Source organism: Tenrec ecaudatus, chromosome 13 (assembly GCF_050624435.1).
Source record: "Tenrec ecaudatus isolate mTenEca1 chromosome 13, mTenEca1.hap1, whole genome shotgun sequence".
Taxonomy (NCBI): Eukaryota; Metazoa; Chordata; class Mammalia; order Afrosoricida; family Tenrecidae; genus Tenrec; species Tenrec ecaudatus.
In genome coordinates, this window is record NC_134542.1 from 38,143,391 (window position 1) to 38,159,998 (window position 16,608).

The following is a 16,608-nucleotide window of genomic DNA, read 5'->3' on the forward strand; positions in this document are numbered from 1 at the left end:
ATGTTTTCCACTCCCGAGGGTCCCCCATCTCACCAAGGGGTCCACTTTCCGTGAGAGGGACAGAACTGTCCCTGCATTTCCAGCTAACTGTGTAATATGACCACGTATGTAAACATTCTTTCTGATAAAGTTATGCACTCTGAAAAATCAAAACCTAGCATCTATCCTCTCATTTTTGAGGATGATGTATTAAAAACAAAGGAACAAGAGTCCAAGTATGTTAAAACTCGAATACTTTTTCTTTTAAAAATGTGAATCCTTAAAGATGGATACAACGAAGGAGAGGGCCGCCACTGATCTGGGTTCTTTGTTCTGCTTTGTTTTTAAGGAAGTATAGATGTCAAAGTCAGTTTTGAGCATCTGGTCTGGCTATTGTTCCATGAGTATTTCACTTGGTACTAAGAACTAAGCAGGGCACAGCTGTATGGAGGAAACCCCACTGACTGCAGTTCTGTCCACATTGAGTCACAGGACCCAGCTTGTATTCCAATGCAGTTTAAAAGGCTCCAACTGTTGGATTCTTAAAAAGAAACAAAGATTCTTTTGCTTTGGCGACATGTTTCCCTCAGTCACTGGGTTCCGGGGCGAAGCCTGCGGTGGTTTTCTGGAGCACTTACTGTCCTCAGGATTTCAGGGAAACAAACCCCAAGCTAGCCATGGAGGGGCGTGGACTGACATGCACATGGCACTAAGCATTGAAGTTAAAATTACAGTTGTCTTGGAAGTTTGGGTGGGAGGCCCACCTGGCCCCAGGGTGTTCCTCCCCACACCAGTTGCTATGTACACTTGAGGACTTTGGATCAAGTCGGAGATCGTGGGGGACTTTCCTGGAAGCCACCTGCAGTAGTCAGACATTAGCTTGAAGAGGGCTCCCGGTAGCAGAGGAGCTCCTGGGTGTGCTGACAGAAAAGTTGGAGGTGTGAATCTACCCAGAGGACTCTGAAAGAAATCCCTGACCAACTAGTTGTCTATCCTCCTCAACCCCCTTCTCTCCTTTCTCCTCGATACAAGATTTCCTCTATTGGGTCCCAAGGCATTCAGGGGTGCGATCTGAATGTCCCCAGGCTAAAGCTACGAATCAACCATGCTGGGCAAAAATCCTTGCTTATGGGTGAGGTTGAGCCAGGAACTAGCAGGCTTGCTTTATGCAGCACTGAGAGGATTAAGAGTGAAGGGGTGGGCTTTAGCCTGTCAATCAGGTCGCAGCTTGATGACCTCATTTGGAGGCGTGAAGAGATTTGGAGGCCAGATACACACTCACTCTCTGTGAGGCATTCCTGCAGACGGGACACTGGAGCTACGCCAGAGCTCCGGACCTGCTGGAGCCACCTGGAGCCCCCTGCCAGCGCTGAGATGCTTCTATTGCCACGGGATCCACAAGACTTTCCACCCACTGGCCTGTGACCTTCCTGTATTTGGCATCATTGCATGTGTTGTGTGAGTCTGAAGAGGAATTTATTTATAGATTGGTATCGGACATATGGGCTAATATCAGATTTTTGATCTGGACTGGACTGTTTTCTCAATATTCAATTGCTCTTGTGTATAAAACCCTTTCCTATACACACCTAGGAATATCTCTGGATTTGTTTCTTTAGTCTACCCAGACTAACACAAGCACACTGTAAGTTTGGTTGATGCTGGTTAGTAGCCAGGAAGGTGGGGCTCTTGGATGGCAGTGTTTTGGCCACGATGGGTTCTTATGGTGCCCACCACTGACTCCCACAAACAAACCAGTGTCTACAAATCAGTCTTCATGAAAACTTTTTGCTCAGTTGATCATACTTTGGCTACATGAAGGAACTCAGTGTTATCACTGCATATCAAGATGTTCAAGTTCCTGGACCATTCATTCATTCATTTTTCCATTCATTGACCAGCCATTGACTGAGCACTTCTGACCGGTATACACCATGCTAGGAGATGAAGAAAGGAGTAAAACAGGGTTCCTTTCATGAAAAAGAGTTTTGAGTAGAGCATGTCATTAATATGCTAACCGAAAGGTTGGAAGTTCAGGTCCACCCAGAGACACCAGGGAAGAAAAGCTTGTTGAGCTACTTCTGGGGCTGGGGACCCGGGGGTAGTGGACCACTCTATGGAGCAGAGTTTACACTGATGCACGCACGGTTGCCATGAGTTGGAGTGAATTTGACAGCAACTGTTCCATTTTTTCCACATGTATTTTGAAGGGAAGGTCCTCAGGGTATCTTCTTTCCTAAGGGTGTGCTTCCCTGCTTGCTTGATGCCGTTCTCTGCACACTGTGGGCTATTAACAGCCTCGGGAGGCTTGCCCAGGTAGTATTGGAGTGTCAGACAGAACTTCTCTTCCAAACATTTCTCCCTCCAAGGAATTGACCTGCTCTCTCTCTTCAGTGTCCAGGTAAAAGTGACTCTGAGACTTTATCTTCTCTGGGTCACCAGGCACTTTTATGGGCATGACTCCTGCAGATGATTGCAAGGTCTTGTGTGGTATCACATGAAGGCCTCATGTTCCTTGCAAAGTAAAGTTTCACGGTGGGGATGTTATATCACATCAGGAAAATCGGGAAGGTGGAACACAGCCACGTAAGACAAATGTAAGAAGAGGCTCTGCAGTGCAAGGCAAGTCTAAGTGCAGGCCAGGTATAATGTCATTACGAAGGACATCAGGGGCTCACCATTACTTTTCTGTGATACCACGTGTAGCTCAGGGATTCTGACAGGAGAGAGGAGAACTGGGTGAAAACGCTCTTGAGGTTTCATGGCAGGCCCTGAAAAGTGAACATATTTTAGAGAGAATTAGGAAAGAGTCTCTTTTATACTTTTTGGCAATGAAAATTGACTTATATTTTATTGTGCATTTGGTAAAAATCAACATAACAAATTGGGTTCCCATGGAACATTTCTGTATCTCTTGACATGGGTTACATTTTTCACAGTACACCAACATGCTCATGATTTCCATCCTGGATGTCGTATTTCCTTTGCGCTAGCTCCTCTGTTCCCCACATCTTCTCATCTTTGCTGACAGTTTGGTCTCATATAGATTTAAAAAAATAACAAAAGTACTCACAGGAAATATCATTTATTTGATTTGCCAATTAAAAACCTTTTTTTTCCTGAAAGGTGACCTTTGGGAGTAGTTTCAGCTCAGGGTTGAGAGGCTATTTTAGGGCGATATTTCAGGGGCTCCTCTAATCCTCTAGTCCAACAAGTCTGACTTTTAAATAACTTTGACATTGTCCTACATATTTCTCTGACTCTATCAGGGTTCATCTACTGTGCCCCTTTCAGAGTGATTGGGAATGGTATCTGGCACCAGCTAGTTCTGGTCTCAGGCTAGATGACGCTATGTTCCCATAGGCAGTCAGCCCTGTAGACTAGTGTCTCCTTTGAGTTTTTGGTTTCCTTCTTTCTCTCTTTAAAAAAAAAATCATTTTATTGGGGCCTCGTACAACTCTTATTACAATCCATATATACATAAATTGTGTAAAGCACATTTGTACATTCATTGCCCTCATCATTCTCAAAACATTTGCTCTCCATGTAAGCCCCTGGCATTAGCTCCTCATTCCCTCCTCTTCCTCCCCATGCCCCCTCACTCATGAACCCTTGATAATTTATCAATTATTATTTTGTCATATATTACACTGTTCAACGTCTCCCTTCACTCACTTTTCTGTTGTCTGTCCCACAGGGAAGAGGTTCTATGTAGATCCTTATAATCAGTTACCCTTTTCCACCCCACCTTCCCTCCACCCTCCCTTTATCGCCACTCTCAGCACTGGTCCTGAAGGGATCATCCATCCTGGATTCCCTGTGTTTCCAGTTCCTATCTGTCCCAGTGTACATCCTCTGGTCTAGCTAGATTTGTAAGGTAGAATTGGGATCATGATAGTGGGTTGGGGGAGGAAGTATTTAGGAACTAGAGGAAAGTTGTAGGTTTCATCGTTGCTACACTGGCACCTTGACTGGCTTGTCTCCTGCCCACGACCCTTCTGTAAGGGGATGTCCAGTTGCCTACAGATGGGTCTTGGGTCCCCAATTTGAACTTCCCCTCATTCACAATGATTTGATTTTTTGTTCTTTGATCTCTTCAACACCTCGTGATCACACAGGCTGGTGTGCTGCTTCCATGTGGGCCTTGTTGCTTCTGAGCTAGATGGCCACTTGTTTATCTTCAAGCCTTTAAGACCCCAGATGTTATCTCTTTTGATAGCTGAGCACCATCAGCTTTCTTCACCACATTCACTTATGCACCCATTTGTCTTTAGCGATCCTATCGGGGAGGTGCGCACACCCTTCTTACTGTTTTACCTCATGAGTAGAGGGCAATATTTGTATTGTAGACTATCAAATACAATATTTATAAACTGTATTATGCCAATTGATTGAGTTAGCCCACGAGACCATAGTCTTAAGCTTTCAAACTCAGAAAGCCAATTTCATGAGGTGTTTGATTGTCTAAGAAGACTCTGTGGCTGTATCCTTTGAGTGCTTTATTAGATACATGAATATATATGTAGCATGCACATACATGAACATGCACATGCCTAAAGATATATCTACATAGTCTATGTAAACACATAAAGGTACTTATGTATACACAGGTAGATATTTATACAGACATAGGCACACCTGCCTACTTATGTACCTCTATGTCTAGTTTCAAGATCCTGTATGCTACAGTGTTTACCAGAATAGCCATTATTCTTGTCCACTTCCCAGGGACAACATTTACCTTGGTCAGGTTGTGCATTTGCAATAAAATTTTCGGGATAGAAAATTTAAAATAAACAAACAGTAAATGAGTATAGACATGAAGGCAGTGGCTATGTATTCCATATAAAGTAAATTTATAGAGCATGATTCCCCAGTATTTGTATATGTACTCCTTCATAAGCTCACTATATTTATATCAAGATAGAAAATAAAAAGGGTGAGAGGCTGTTGCACACAGGCATGTAGAATTATTTGTAATAGCCAAAATACAGAAAATCAATTTCCTTCAACGACAGAATGGATGAATAAGTTTTTCTATATTCATACAACATTGGTAAATGCAACAATTTGAGTTGTTCTCAGGTCAAGAATGTTGGATGAGTGTGAGTGAACTATGGAATGGTCTGATGTCTGTAAGAGCTCCAATACGATGATGAAAACGAATGCTGAATGAACCAAGCAATCTGCCGAAGATTAATAAATACTGTCCGTCTGTTTGTATAAACTCCAACAGCACGCAGAAAGGAACGAGGTGTTGTTCAGTGTTAATATCCCTATAAAACCACGGAAGAGACAGGCCCACCAGAACACAAGCTCGTGAATACCTTTGGGAGGAGAGGGGTTGGTGAAGGAGGAGGCGTGGGGGCCTTCAAAGTTTTGATCTTAAACAGAGTTAGAAATGATAACTGAGTCTGTGTTGTATTTTAAATATATCTGACATATATTTTACAATAGATTCCATCTACTCCATCCTTAACAGAGATATCAATAATGGTTGTACAACACAAAGGGCATAATCAATGGGCACGGAATTACCATATATATGTAGAAACGATTGAATTGGAGAATATTTTGCTGTGCATAATTCTGCCAAAACTGGGGTGGGGGGAAATTACAGGAATTGCAATGAGCACAAAGAAGAAAATGTTCTAAAATTGATTGTGGGCAAGATGGTACTAGTCTTCTTGATATGACTGAAATATTGAATTGTATGGTATGTGGACGAAGTGCCACCAAAACTGCTAAAATATTTAACGGAAACAAAATAAAAAAGGAGACTAATGATTGAAGACAAAAATAAACCCAAACCATTCGTACCTCTCAGGCTTCCATGCAAACTTGCCAAAGCAGCTACACATCCCACCAAGTTACCACACGGCAGGCTGCCATATGACCGTTTCAGTATAAAAAAAGATATATGGAAAGCCAGAGTTTTTCTTACAGTTAATACTCAAGCAAAAACAGTAAAAGAGTCAGACAAAACTAGATTATGTCAGCAGAAAGAATTGGGCACATGAACGTTAGAGAAGAATCAGGGAGGTAAATTTGTGAGCAAGCCCTGATTACATGAGTGCCATTTGAACAACCGGTTGGCCGAACTCAACAAGAATCTAGGTCATGGGCTCTGTCCAACCGGTGCAGACCGGCTGAATCCCACCCTGCATTCCATCTTGGAGACCGCTGACTTCTACACAAAGAGTTCGTAGATCTACAGCCGAGGAAGGGGCAGGGCAGGAAGCCCCGCGTGGCATGTGTGGTGGAAGGCGAACCCTGTGATCACTTACCCAGTGAGGTGTTGCCCAGGACCAGGGGCGCTTCGGGGTGCTTCGCTTTCAGCTCCAGGAGATCTTTGAAGCTCCCAGGAGAGATCCAGGTGACCCTCTCTCCATGAAAAGTAAGAGTGCATTTTTCTGGGTTCGTTGCCATTCTCTGAAGGGAAATGACAATATGTGGGCACGTGTGCTACACTTTAATAAATCCTAAGTCCCAGGAGTGACTATCTAACTATGGACATGTGCACATTGACCAGTTAGTGTACCTGACATCTTTTTTTTTGGGGTGGGGGGGTGGTGCAAGTAGACCCAGAACCCTGAAACCCCTAGACTGTACATAACCCAAGAAGACAGGTGTGCCCACGTGCTCACTTATAACAATATAAGATGACCTCTGTCATCAACCCTTCAGGATGGATTCATTTAACATAATTTAGTCTCATGCCTTTCAAAATCATAATTATACTAATGCTCCTGAAATCGTATTTCTCGGCTGAACTTTCCCTCTGAAAGCCAAAGTCATGTCTGAATGAGTACGTTGCATCTTCCCCTAAGCGGGCGCTGTCGGTAGGTGCTGTCGCGTTGGGTCTGACTCATGGTGACCCTGTGTCACAGGCATGCCTAATTTAACATGTTCCAAACAGAGCTCCCTATGTCCAAGTTCCCTTGCAAGCCCCTCACCCCCACGCCCCTGCCCCAACCCCAAAGGGATACATCAAAGGAAAAAATACACTGATTTTCTGGGGGGAGGCGGAGTCTCCTCCTTCTCGGAAAATGGCCAGTCCACTTTCCTGTTGCAAAGACTCAAAGCCCCAGACCTAGTTTTGTCCCCAAGTCTCCCTCTCGCAATCCCTAACACATCCACCAGCTAATCTTGTTGGTTTCTTTCCCAGAATACTAGGGGGATTAAAAAAGTTTATGGAAGAATGGAATTGAAAGATAATGAAATTTCCCAATGAACTATTTGAAGGCCCCTTGTATATCCAGAACCTCTTCATTTCTCATCGGCTCAACCTGACAGCCATCACGGGCCTACTGGGCTCAGTGAGTTTTTCCTGGTGCTTCTGCATGCCATTCTCAACAGAGCCGCCAGATGGTGCCATGGCAATGCCGGTAAGAGCATCCCTGGCCTCTGCCTGCTCCCCTGTAGCTTCACTCAGGGTAAAAGCCAAGCAGCAGTGGGGCTGGCCTGCTCTGCGCCTCCATTCCAGCCAGGCTGCCTTCGCAGTTTCCAGGTGTACTTCCACCCTCAGGACTTTACACATGTTGTTCCCATGGCCTGGACTGCTCTTCCCCCTGAGAGCCCGAGGGCAGGTGCCTTCACGGCTCCAGGACTTCATCCAAATTGACCTTTCCAGAGGAGATGCCACTGCGCTCTTCCCTGGCTCACTCCCCTCATCTCCCTTGCTCACGCACCCTTTCGTTTTATCTATTTCCTTGCTAATGGCTTGCCTCACCAAACTCTCTGAGGGCAAATCTTTTGGCCTGTCTCGTTCCCTGCTATATAAAGAGCCTTGGCATTGCAATGATGACATGCTCAGCTCTAAACCAAAAGGTCAGTGGTTCCAATCCATCAGCTTCTCCCCTGGAGAAGAGACCTGGAGAGCTGCTCCCATAAAGATTAAGCTCCCCCCGTGTCCCCTTCCAAAAAAACAAAACAAAACCCATTACCAGCAGCCACCCAATAGGTCGGAGTAGAACTGCCTCCGAGGGGTTCCATGGAGTGAACCTGCACAAGGTGGCTCTCATATGGAGCAACCGGTGGCCTCTATCTGGTGCCCTCGGATCTTGTGATCAGTGGCCAAGTGCCTAACCACGGCGCCACCTCCAGAAAAAACCCCTCTTCATGTGGTCGCTGGGGGTAGAAGTCGCCCCCAGGTTACTTATCAGCACCGTATACTCAGTACTTAGGGCAATGCTTTGCATTTTGCTGAACGCACCCCTATTCGTGGAATGAACGAATAAGCACATCGGAAGCTCTTCAGAAGTAGGTGTTGTATAGAATGGGCCACTGAGAAGAGCTGCTGGGGGGAGAGAAGGGCGAGGAGCAGGGAGGGGTCCTGAGCTTGACGGCTGGAGCGATGGAGCGAGCCCTTCAGGGAAGCCGGGGGCAGTCAGTAGAGTCGCCACGTTAGAGGGGAAGGAAGAGTAAGGAGGAAATCATTTACAAACAGCCCCGCTGAGGCTGCAGGAAGTGTGTCCAGGGGGTCAGCCAGCTCAGGTGAGGAGACAGCTTGATCAACCGAAAAAGGGAGTTTATCATGAGTGCTATTTAAGCAAGTGCAGAAGTAGCCGGCATCTTACCAAGAGCTCTGGGGGAAATATGAGCTCCTGAGTGGGGTCCAAAGGCTGGAACTCCTCTTTCACAAACAATTCGGTGCAGAGCTTCGACGAAGGAAGAAGAGGGCGCGTTAACCCCGCTCAATCGGAAGCATCATTGTGGTTATTGACATGAATCAGACAAGATGAACATCATAAGAACTCTTCTCGTTGGGGATGGGGGAGGCGATAGTTTAAATCAGGGGCCCTCAAACTACGGCCACGGGCCTGTCCTGCTTAGCAGCCGACTCGTCCAGTGTTTGTTCATAGTTTTTATAAAAACTATAGTCTGGCCTTCCAACGGTCTGAGGGACAGTGAACTGGGCCCCTGTTTAAAAAGTTTGAGGGCCCCTGGTTTAAATCCATGCAAGTTTTAAATTAGGAAATTAAAAAAATCCCACCCAGATGATGATACAAAATAACAAGTATTTGGTGAAACGCTGAGAGAACTATGCCAAGGAACACCCAGACGATCCATGAAAACAGTGGTCAGAGGTCCATAAGGTTGGAAATACTCTGCGCTGAGACTCAACCCCTGGCTCCTCTCCTGCCAGAGCAGGGTTCCAAGTGCTAACCACCCATGAAGTTCTACAGTTAAAACAGGCTTCTATGCACCACACACACACACACACACACACACACACACACACACACACACACACACACACACACACACACGAAGACTTTTGTGGTAGAAATAGCACTAAATCCTTGGCCAATTCAACAATTTTGACAAGTACAACCCAATGACCTTAAATTCTGTATGCTACACCCACTTTCACATTAATAAGGCGGTGTGGTTTGTAGCTGTAGTTGAGTTGACTCCCAGCTCGTGGGAGCAGCCCCAGGCTCAACAAATGAATGGCTTCCCGGTCCTCTGCCTTTCCCACTGGATGTGGTCGCACCAGTGAAATCCACAGTGTCTTCTGGTTGACCTTGGCATGCTTACATTCCAAGTGCCAGTTACATGTGTTAATAATTCTTTTAGTCTTCACAGCAATGATAAAAGACAGTAACATTATTATTGCCCTTTTACTGGTTAGGAAACCCAAGCACCCTGGGAAGTTACTTAAACTTGAATTTGGTCTGGATCAGATCTGTTTTAGGTGAACAAGTGGCTTCCTCCCAAATTCCTGCAGAAGGGAGCAAGATTGGGAAAGAACTGTGGGAATGAGGGTGGAGGTGGGTGTGATGGAGAGGACCAGAGGGAGACGCTGGCGGCAGCCAGTCTTTCCCAGCTTGTTCTCTGGCCATTCCAAGGGAAAAGCATGCAACTTTCTCCAGATTAGCTGGAAACGAGCACCTCTTTTGAAGCACCATTGTGATCCCGAGGGGACACGGCCTGACAAAAGTCTTGCCCGGTTACCAAGGAAACTTGGAAGTGATCCCCAGACAGAAGTGTTACAGGCCAGGATCTAGGTGATCCGTGTCCACATCGGTTGGAATGAAGAGACAGTGATGTCTTTGGGGTGATTCTTTCTTCTCTTGCCTGCACTGGGTTTGGATTTCCTGTTGCTGCAGGCTTTAGGACCGGGAAGGGAAATTCAGAACGCGGGACCTCTAGCACTAGTTTATGCAGCTCCCCAGTGAAGAGTGTTGCTTTTGTTTGCTCGTGCATGCACCTGCAGGTGCAGAGAAAGAAGCAGCAAGCGCAGTTTCAACACTGGTCCAGGGCCAACCACCAGGAGACCATGAAGCAATACTCTCAGGAAAAAGACACAGCAATGAAAGGGACTCACCCCGCTTTCCCTGCCAAGAGAGGAAGAATCGTTTTCTCCCTGATCCAAGCAGCATTTTCCTGTTCCTTTCTGCTGACAGCCATTCGCCTCCTACAACAGTGAGATGGCCGATGGTTATGAACCCTTTTTATGGGCAAATGGGTGGATACCTTGAAAGGTTTGGCAGTGTAAATGAAGTTTCAGCCTTAATAAAAGCACTTTGGGTTGTTTCTGTTGGGCTTGAACATTGGCCAAGGCTAATAACACAGTCTTTTCATGTGCCTTATTTTTCTTTCTGAAGTTACACATGTAGAATACATAATACACAAATGATGCTCATATAATATATACATAAATATATTAAGTAATAAATATAGACGGTGTCCAAAAAACTAAGCTCACTGCCAGTGAACCAATTTCTATAGGAAATAGAGAATTATTAAACACCCCCAAGAAACAAAACCCAAAGATACCATTCTACTGGTAATATTTTGACATACTATAGATTTGGACTTATACCATAAATATACTTTTAAATTTTTGCCTTTTTGATCACTTATTTGCCTATTTTCTGACTTATTTTCCTACTTGCTTTTCTATGTTGTGGTCATTTCTCTATGTCATCAAAACCAAACTCGCTCTCTCCGTTTCTCTGCCACCCCGAGTGCGGTGGTGCTCCGACTTCACCATGTCGTCTCATAAGACTTTCAGGATCAAGAGATTCCTGGCCAAGAAACAGAAGCAGAATCGGCCCATTCCCCAATGGATTCAAATGAAAACCGGTAATAAAATCAGGTACAACTCCAAGAGAAGACATTGGAGAAGAACCAAGCTGGGTCTGTAAGGAGCCCCCTGAAGGGTGGCATGCATGGCCGCATTTCCCAGGCTCAAATCATGGATTGAGATTTTTGTCCCCATCTGATGACTTGAACTTCTATTGGCAAATAATCTGGTTTATTCCTTGGTTTTTTGCTTCCTAATCAAGTTTAACAATAAATGATGTAAGGCTGTTGGTGTGAAAAAAAAAAAAACCAAAAACCAAACTCACTGCCATCCAGCTGATTCTGACTCATTGAGACCCTCTAGGACAGGGTAGAGCTTCCCCTGCGGGTTTCTAAGACTGTGGTCCTTTCCAGGACCGAAAAGCCTCATCTTCCTCCCACGGAGCAGCAGGTGGCATGCAATGCTGACCTGGTGGTTAGCAGTCCCTTACTTAATCACTGTGCCACCAGGACTCCTGGGTCATCAAAAGGCCTTCAGAATTCGGGGGTCCTCAAACTTTTAAAACAGGGGGCCAGTTCACTGTCCCTCAGACCTGTTGGAGGGCTGGACTATAGTTTTTTTTTTAAACTATGAACAAATTCCTATGCACACTGCACATATCTTATTTTGAAATAAAAAAACAAACGGGGCAAAAACACCCAGCGGGCCCGATAAATGTCCTCAGTGGGCTGCATGGGGCCCGCGTGGATCGCAGTTTGAGGACCCCTGCTAGATATTCTACTTCATGGCTAGTCCATAATGTGCCTGTAAGGTGTACTTTTGATGTATATTTCCTCCCTATGTGCTATAATTAAAAACAACATTGTAATAAACATTTCTGTTTATACAGCTTTGTGTACATGTTCCTCCCCCGCCACCCCTCAGTTTAGGTCCTAGTGGTAGAATTAATTGATAAAATGTGCTTCGGGGAGATGACAATTTACTAACAGATGTAAAACAAAGAACCTACAATCAGTAGCTGTTGAGTCGATCCCGACTTCATGTAAGGGCATTTTGGAAAAATGGAAGCTACCAACAAGATGGTGCTTATCTCTCCCAGACTTTTGTAACCTGCCGTTGACTGGGGTTGCGTAGACCACCAACCAGGGATTGTAAAGTAGCTTGCTATTTCCTACCTTTACATTTCTTATTTCCTCCAAATTTGCCTCTTATACCTCCTTCCTCAAATACAGCCCTTCTAAGTATCTCCAGATCATTTCCACCAGGGATGCAGTTCCCTGCCATCTCCCTAACTCTGTCCAAGAGGCAGAAGCAGCAGGACCAGGCACACCAGGGCCGAGTTCCTGTGTCCTGCTGCCTTTTCTATAGTCCTTAATTGCACATGCCGCTCCTAAGGACCCCTTCAACTGTGGGGCTGGACCCCTTCAACTGTGGGGCTGGACCCCTTCAACTGTGGGGCTGGACCCCATTCAACTGTGGGGCTGGATCCCACAGTATTCCCTATGCGGAGGAGTAAATAAGCATAAGCAGGCCCATGCGTGCTTTATTTATTGACTAATCTGTTCCCGGTCGAGAGGAAATGGAACCCCTCCCTCCCCCTTCCCCCACTTGTGACGCTCTTCTCTAGCTGGTGCAATTCTATCCAGCAAGGGAGTTCAAAGACTGTGAGCCCCAGGCCGCTTGTCCAACCTTAGCCAACTCCTCCCACAAAGAACGACTCCATGGCCACTCCTTGGTTGGGGCACGGGCCCTGACTGTTATGCTCCAGCCAGGCAGATGGACTCAGGAAAAGCTCGTGTAGTCCCTGGAAGTGGGGGGGGTCTGAGGTTCTGTATGTCTAGAGCAGTGGTTCTCAACCTTCCTAGTGCCGTCGTGACCCTTTGATTCAGTTCCTCAGGTTGTGGTGACCCCAACCATAGGAAATACGTGTTTTCCGACGGTCTTGGGCGACCCACAGGTTGAGAACTACTGATGGGGCGTGTAGTTAGAAGCGAGGTGAAGACTCCAGGCAGGCAAGTCTAGGAGCTCCTGGGCCTACTTGGAGGAATGCCAGAGAGGGGCCTATTAAAGTGTGGGCACTGCCTTGCTTGTATCTCAGGGCATCTATCGTGCGTGTACCCTTATCCATCTTGCCTTCCTCAATCCTTTCCTCAGCAGAGGATGATCAGAAACTCCTCTCTGCTCCTGGCCTCCCTGTCAGACACTAGGCACAGCATCAACAACATTCTCAACAACAGCAGCGAGCAACTTTTGATTGAGTTCTTACTAAGTGCCAAACACAGCTTTGCTAGGTGCTTTACCTGTGATCTCTCACGTGATCTTCACAACAGCCCAGTGAGGTAATTTGGGGGAGAATTTTGGAGTCTACTCTGCATATTCAGATTTTTATTGGCTCACACCTTTCCAGCAAGCTGGGATAATTGGTACTAACCTTGCCTCACCAAACTTAGACTCCACGCCCTGCTTGTCTCCTCTCTGCAGAATGTGTGAGTGGCCGGATAGGTCACAAGACTTTCCTTTGTGATTTTGATTTGGCAACATCACCTCTCTTCAGCAAAAAGCTGAAACTTCCAGAAGGAAGTTGGAGTTAAGGTTCATGGTTTCCCTTACATCCTTCCTAAGGCTTTCTGAAAGAATCGATCCCTGGTTTTTTAGTGCTGACCGGCTATGCCGGTCATGTTTGCATGCTCTGCAGAGTCTACACAGTCGTCGCCTACTCACCGCGCAGAAGGTTCTTCCACTTTCTAGGATTGGTCGATATCCAGTACAGCGACATAGGTTGCCTGACCGAAGAAGAAGCGCAGCAGTCAGCAGGCTTTGTTGTTGCTGGTTTATTTTGAAAGCTGAAACAGACTCAACTTTTCCTTTGTATAAGAGTTTTAATATCTGCTAAGCTCTTCAATGATTTCCCCCTTCCCATCACCTCAATTCTAGTTTCAGTCTCTGTCCTTGAGGAAAAGACACTCTAGGCAGTGAGATGACTTTCATCCATTAATTTATACATTCATGCAACCAGTACTTATTGACAACAACTATATCTCAGACGTCACTGAAGATTCTGGGGGCCCTCAAACACAGAGAATATTGGTAATTTCTAAGGCTGTAATGTGGTGTGAATGGTGAACACATAAGTGCTAAACAAAAGGGATGAGATTTGAGTTTACTTGGAGCCTCCTTGGAAGGAAGGCAGGCTGGAGATTTACTTCTGAAAAATCAGCCTTTGATCGAAAAGAAGAGCCAGGAGTGGAGTGTATCCTTTAGCTCCCCGAGATTCCTTCATGCCGAACCGCTCCAATCCCTGAGACAGAGCCCCTGCACTAGAAGAGTGGCACAGGCTTGGCGATAGCAGCACTGACCGTGCTAGACAGTGGAGTGGACTTTTCTGGCTCATGGGAAGAAAAGGTTAAAGGCCTTCTAGCAGGAAGCTCACTTGTGGAGTGAGGAGTTGGCCTGCTGGCCCGCAGAGCTAGAGAGCTCTTGGGTGGAGGCGTATGTTGGGTGGCCTGCATTTTGCTGGCCCGCAGAGCTAGAGAGCCCTTGGGTGGAGGTGTATGGTGGGTGGCCTGCATTTGGTGCATTTAATGGCTGCATTACAAGAGCTTTGTATCATTTTCTGAACTGGACAACGACAAAGGACTTGCATGACTGACAAGCTATAAGACCAGAGAGCCACGGTGTGGTTGTGGGCATGGCTGAGATGAGGCTATCTTGGCTGAAGAACTGTATCCTAAGTATTTCTGATCCTGAATTGAATTGTAACCTGCTAACTTTACTAGTAAACTCCATAATTGGGGTGTGTGTGTGTGTGTGTGTGTGTGTGTGTGTGTGGAGAGAGAGAGAGAGAGAGAGAGAGAGAGAGAGAGAGAGAGAGAGAGAGAGAGAGAGAGAGAGAGAGAGAGAGAGAACACCTATGGAGCATAGTTCTATTCTGACACATGATGTAGGTTACATTAGTCATACTCAATAGCAACTAGTTCTTAAGTATTTCATGGATGATTTATCAGCTGTATTTCTCAGTGGCTTTTAGGACTGTATCAAACTTCCCAGGAAGGGAGGTGTATCTATTAAAAATGCAGATCTCTCATCCTACTCAATCTTACTGAATTCTAACACCTGAGGTGAGTGCTAGAACTTATGTTTCATAGAGCTTCAGGTAAGTCTTTGTTAGGGTTTGAGAACCACGGGCTTCTAGCGAGGAAGGCTTGTCAAGGATCAGTACTGAATAGAGCTTACCAGGAAAGGCTTCTCGGAGGAAGACGGAAGGATGAGTAATTAATGGCTGGTGGACAGGAGGGAAGGGTGATATTGGGCCTGCAGAACAGTACGAGCAGAAGTGCAGACATGAAACATGCCCACGAGTTGGTGAGAGGGCAGGCAGGGAGCCCCGCAGAGTGAAGGGCAAGAAGCGTAGGTTAGTGGGGTCAGCTGTGGGGCTTCAACGAATGCCTGGTTAAGGAGGTTAGACCTGGCCATGCTTTACAGACAAGGGGCCACCAAAAACCTCGAATGGGGAGAGCTCTAGGGAAGCTGGGGTATTTTAGGCAAGTTCATCTGGTTTTATGCACTGGAGCAAAGAGGGAGTCAAGGGTCTGAAAGAACTGAGCAGTCTGTGTTCACCCATCAGTACTCAGTCTCAGAAACCAAACCAAACCTGCTGCTGTTGAGTTGATTAATTTCCACTCACAGAGATTAAATGCTAGGCTGCTAACTGAAAGGTTGGTGGTTTGAACCCACTCGCTGCTCCACAGGAGGAAAATGTAGCAGTCTGCTTCTATAAAGATCTACAGCTTTGAAAAGCATATGGTTTTCTAGATGGTCCTAGAAGGTCCCTATGAGAATGAGTCACCTAGGAATTTCTGCACATAATGAAAGACTTATTTAGGGATTATTGGCATGTGAAAATGTTAGCTGGTGCTACAGAACGGATAGGTGATGATCTCTCTTTTCGTAACTTAAACATATTACAAAGTATAAAGAATCCTCTTGTTCTTGAAGGGCCTTTATGGGGAAAGCCAAGCAAGTTACTGGCTAGCGAAGTGGGAGCCAAGGTGGTGGGTGTGTTCCCTCTGGAGTGTTGTCAGTCTTGCGGAGGCTGTTCTAAGCATGCACTGTGGCAAATGTGTGGCCTCAGGTGAGTGGAGCTTGGCATTCTTTTCTGCTCCTGGGTGAACCGTGGCAACTTCACAAACAGTGGAAGGGAGAGTCCAGTGGTTTGGGTAGGATGTCGAGAGTGTGGTGGAGCAGCCTTTAGCATGGTTTGTCTCTGACCTTGGACGAGTGGTGGGCTTTCTTCATCGCAGACTTACCCCCGAGGGCTTCCAGGAGCTGCTCCTCTGAAGGATCCAGGTGGTTCCTCAGGAGAGTGTACATGGACATAACCATTCCAGGGGTACAGAACCCGCACTGGGTGCCGTGGCTCTTCGCAATCCTCTCCTGGAAGAAAACATGTATGGCCACAGGTCTCGCCCTCCTGCTGCCACCAATTCCCAATGAGAGTCATTGCTTAGTGATGCTGGAACTCACTCCCCGACTAAATGTACCCATCCCTTGACGAGAGTCGACCGTCTTCTTCTTGCTTAGATTGGTTTGCAGCA

At 46.1% G+C, this 16,608-nt stretch overlaps 1 protein-coding gene across 1 annotated transcript in view; it reads right to left on the reverse strand.

The window, feature by feature from the left end:
* The window catches only part of LOC142423836 (aldehyde oxidase 2-like), a 95,373-nt gene that overhangs the window by 62,880 nt on the left and 15,885 nt on the right, over window positions 1-16,608 (reverse strand). The window contains exons 5-10 of the mRNA XM_075528945.1: window positions 16,321-16,447; window positions 13,736-13,797; window positions 10,313-10,402; window positions 8,559-8,639; window positions 6,267-6,411; window positions 2,658-2,750 (exon numbers count right to left, since the gene is read on the reverse strand). Of these exons, the coding sequence (XP_075385060.1) occupies window positions 2,658-2,750; window positions 6,267-6,411; window positions 8,559-8,639; window positions 10,313-10,402; window positions 13,736-13,797; window positions 16,321-16,447 (598 nt within the window). The remainder of the gene's footprint in view (window positions 1-2,657; window positions 2,751-6,266; window positions 6,412-8,558; window positions 8,640-10,312; window positions 10,403-13,735; window positions 13,798-16,320; window positions 16,448-16,608) is intronic.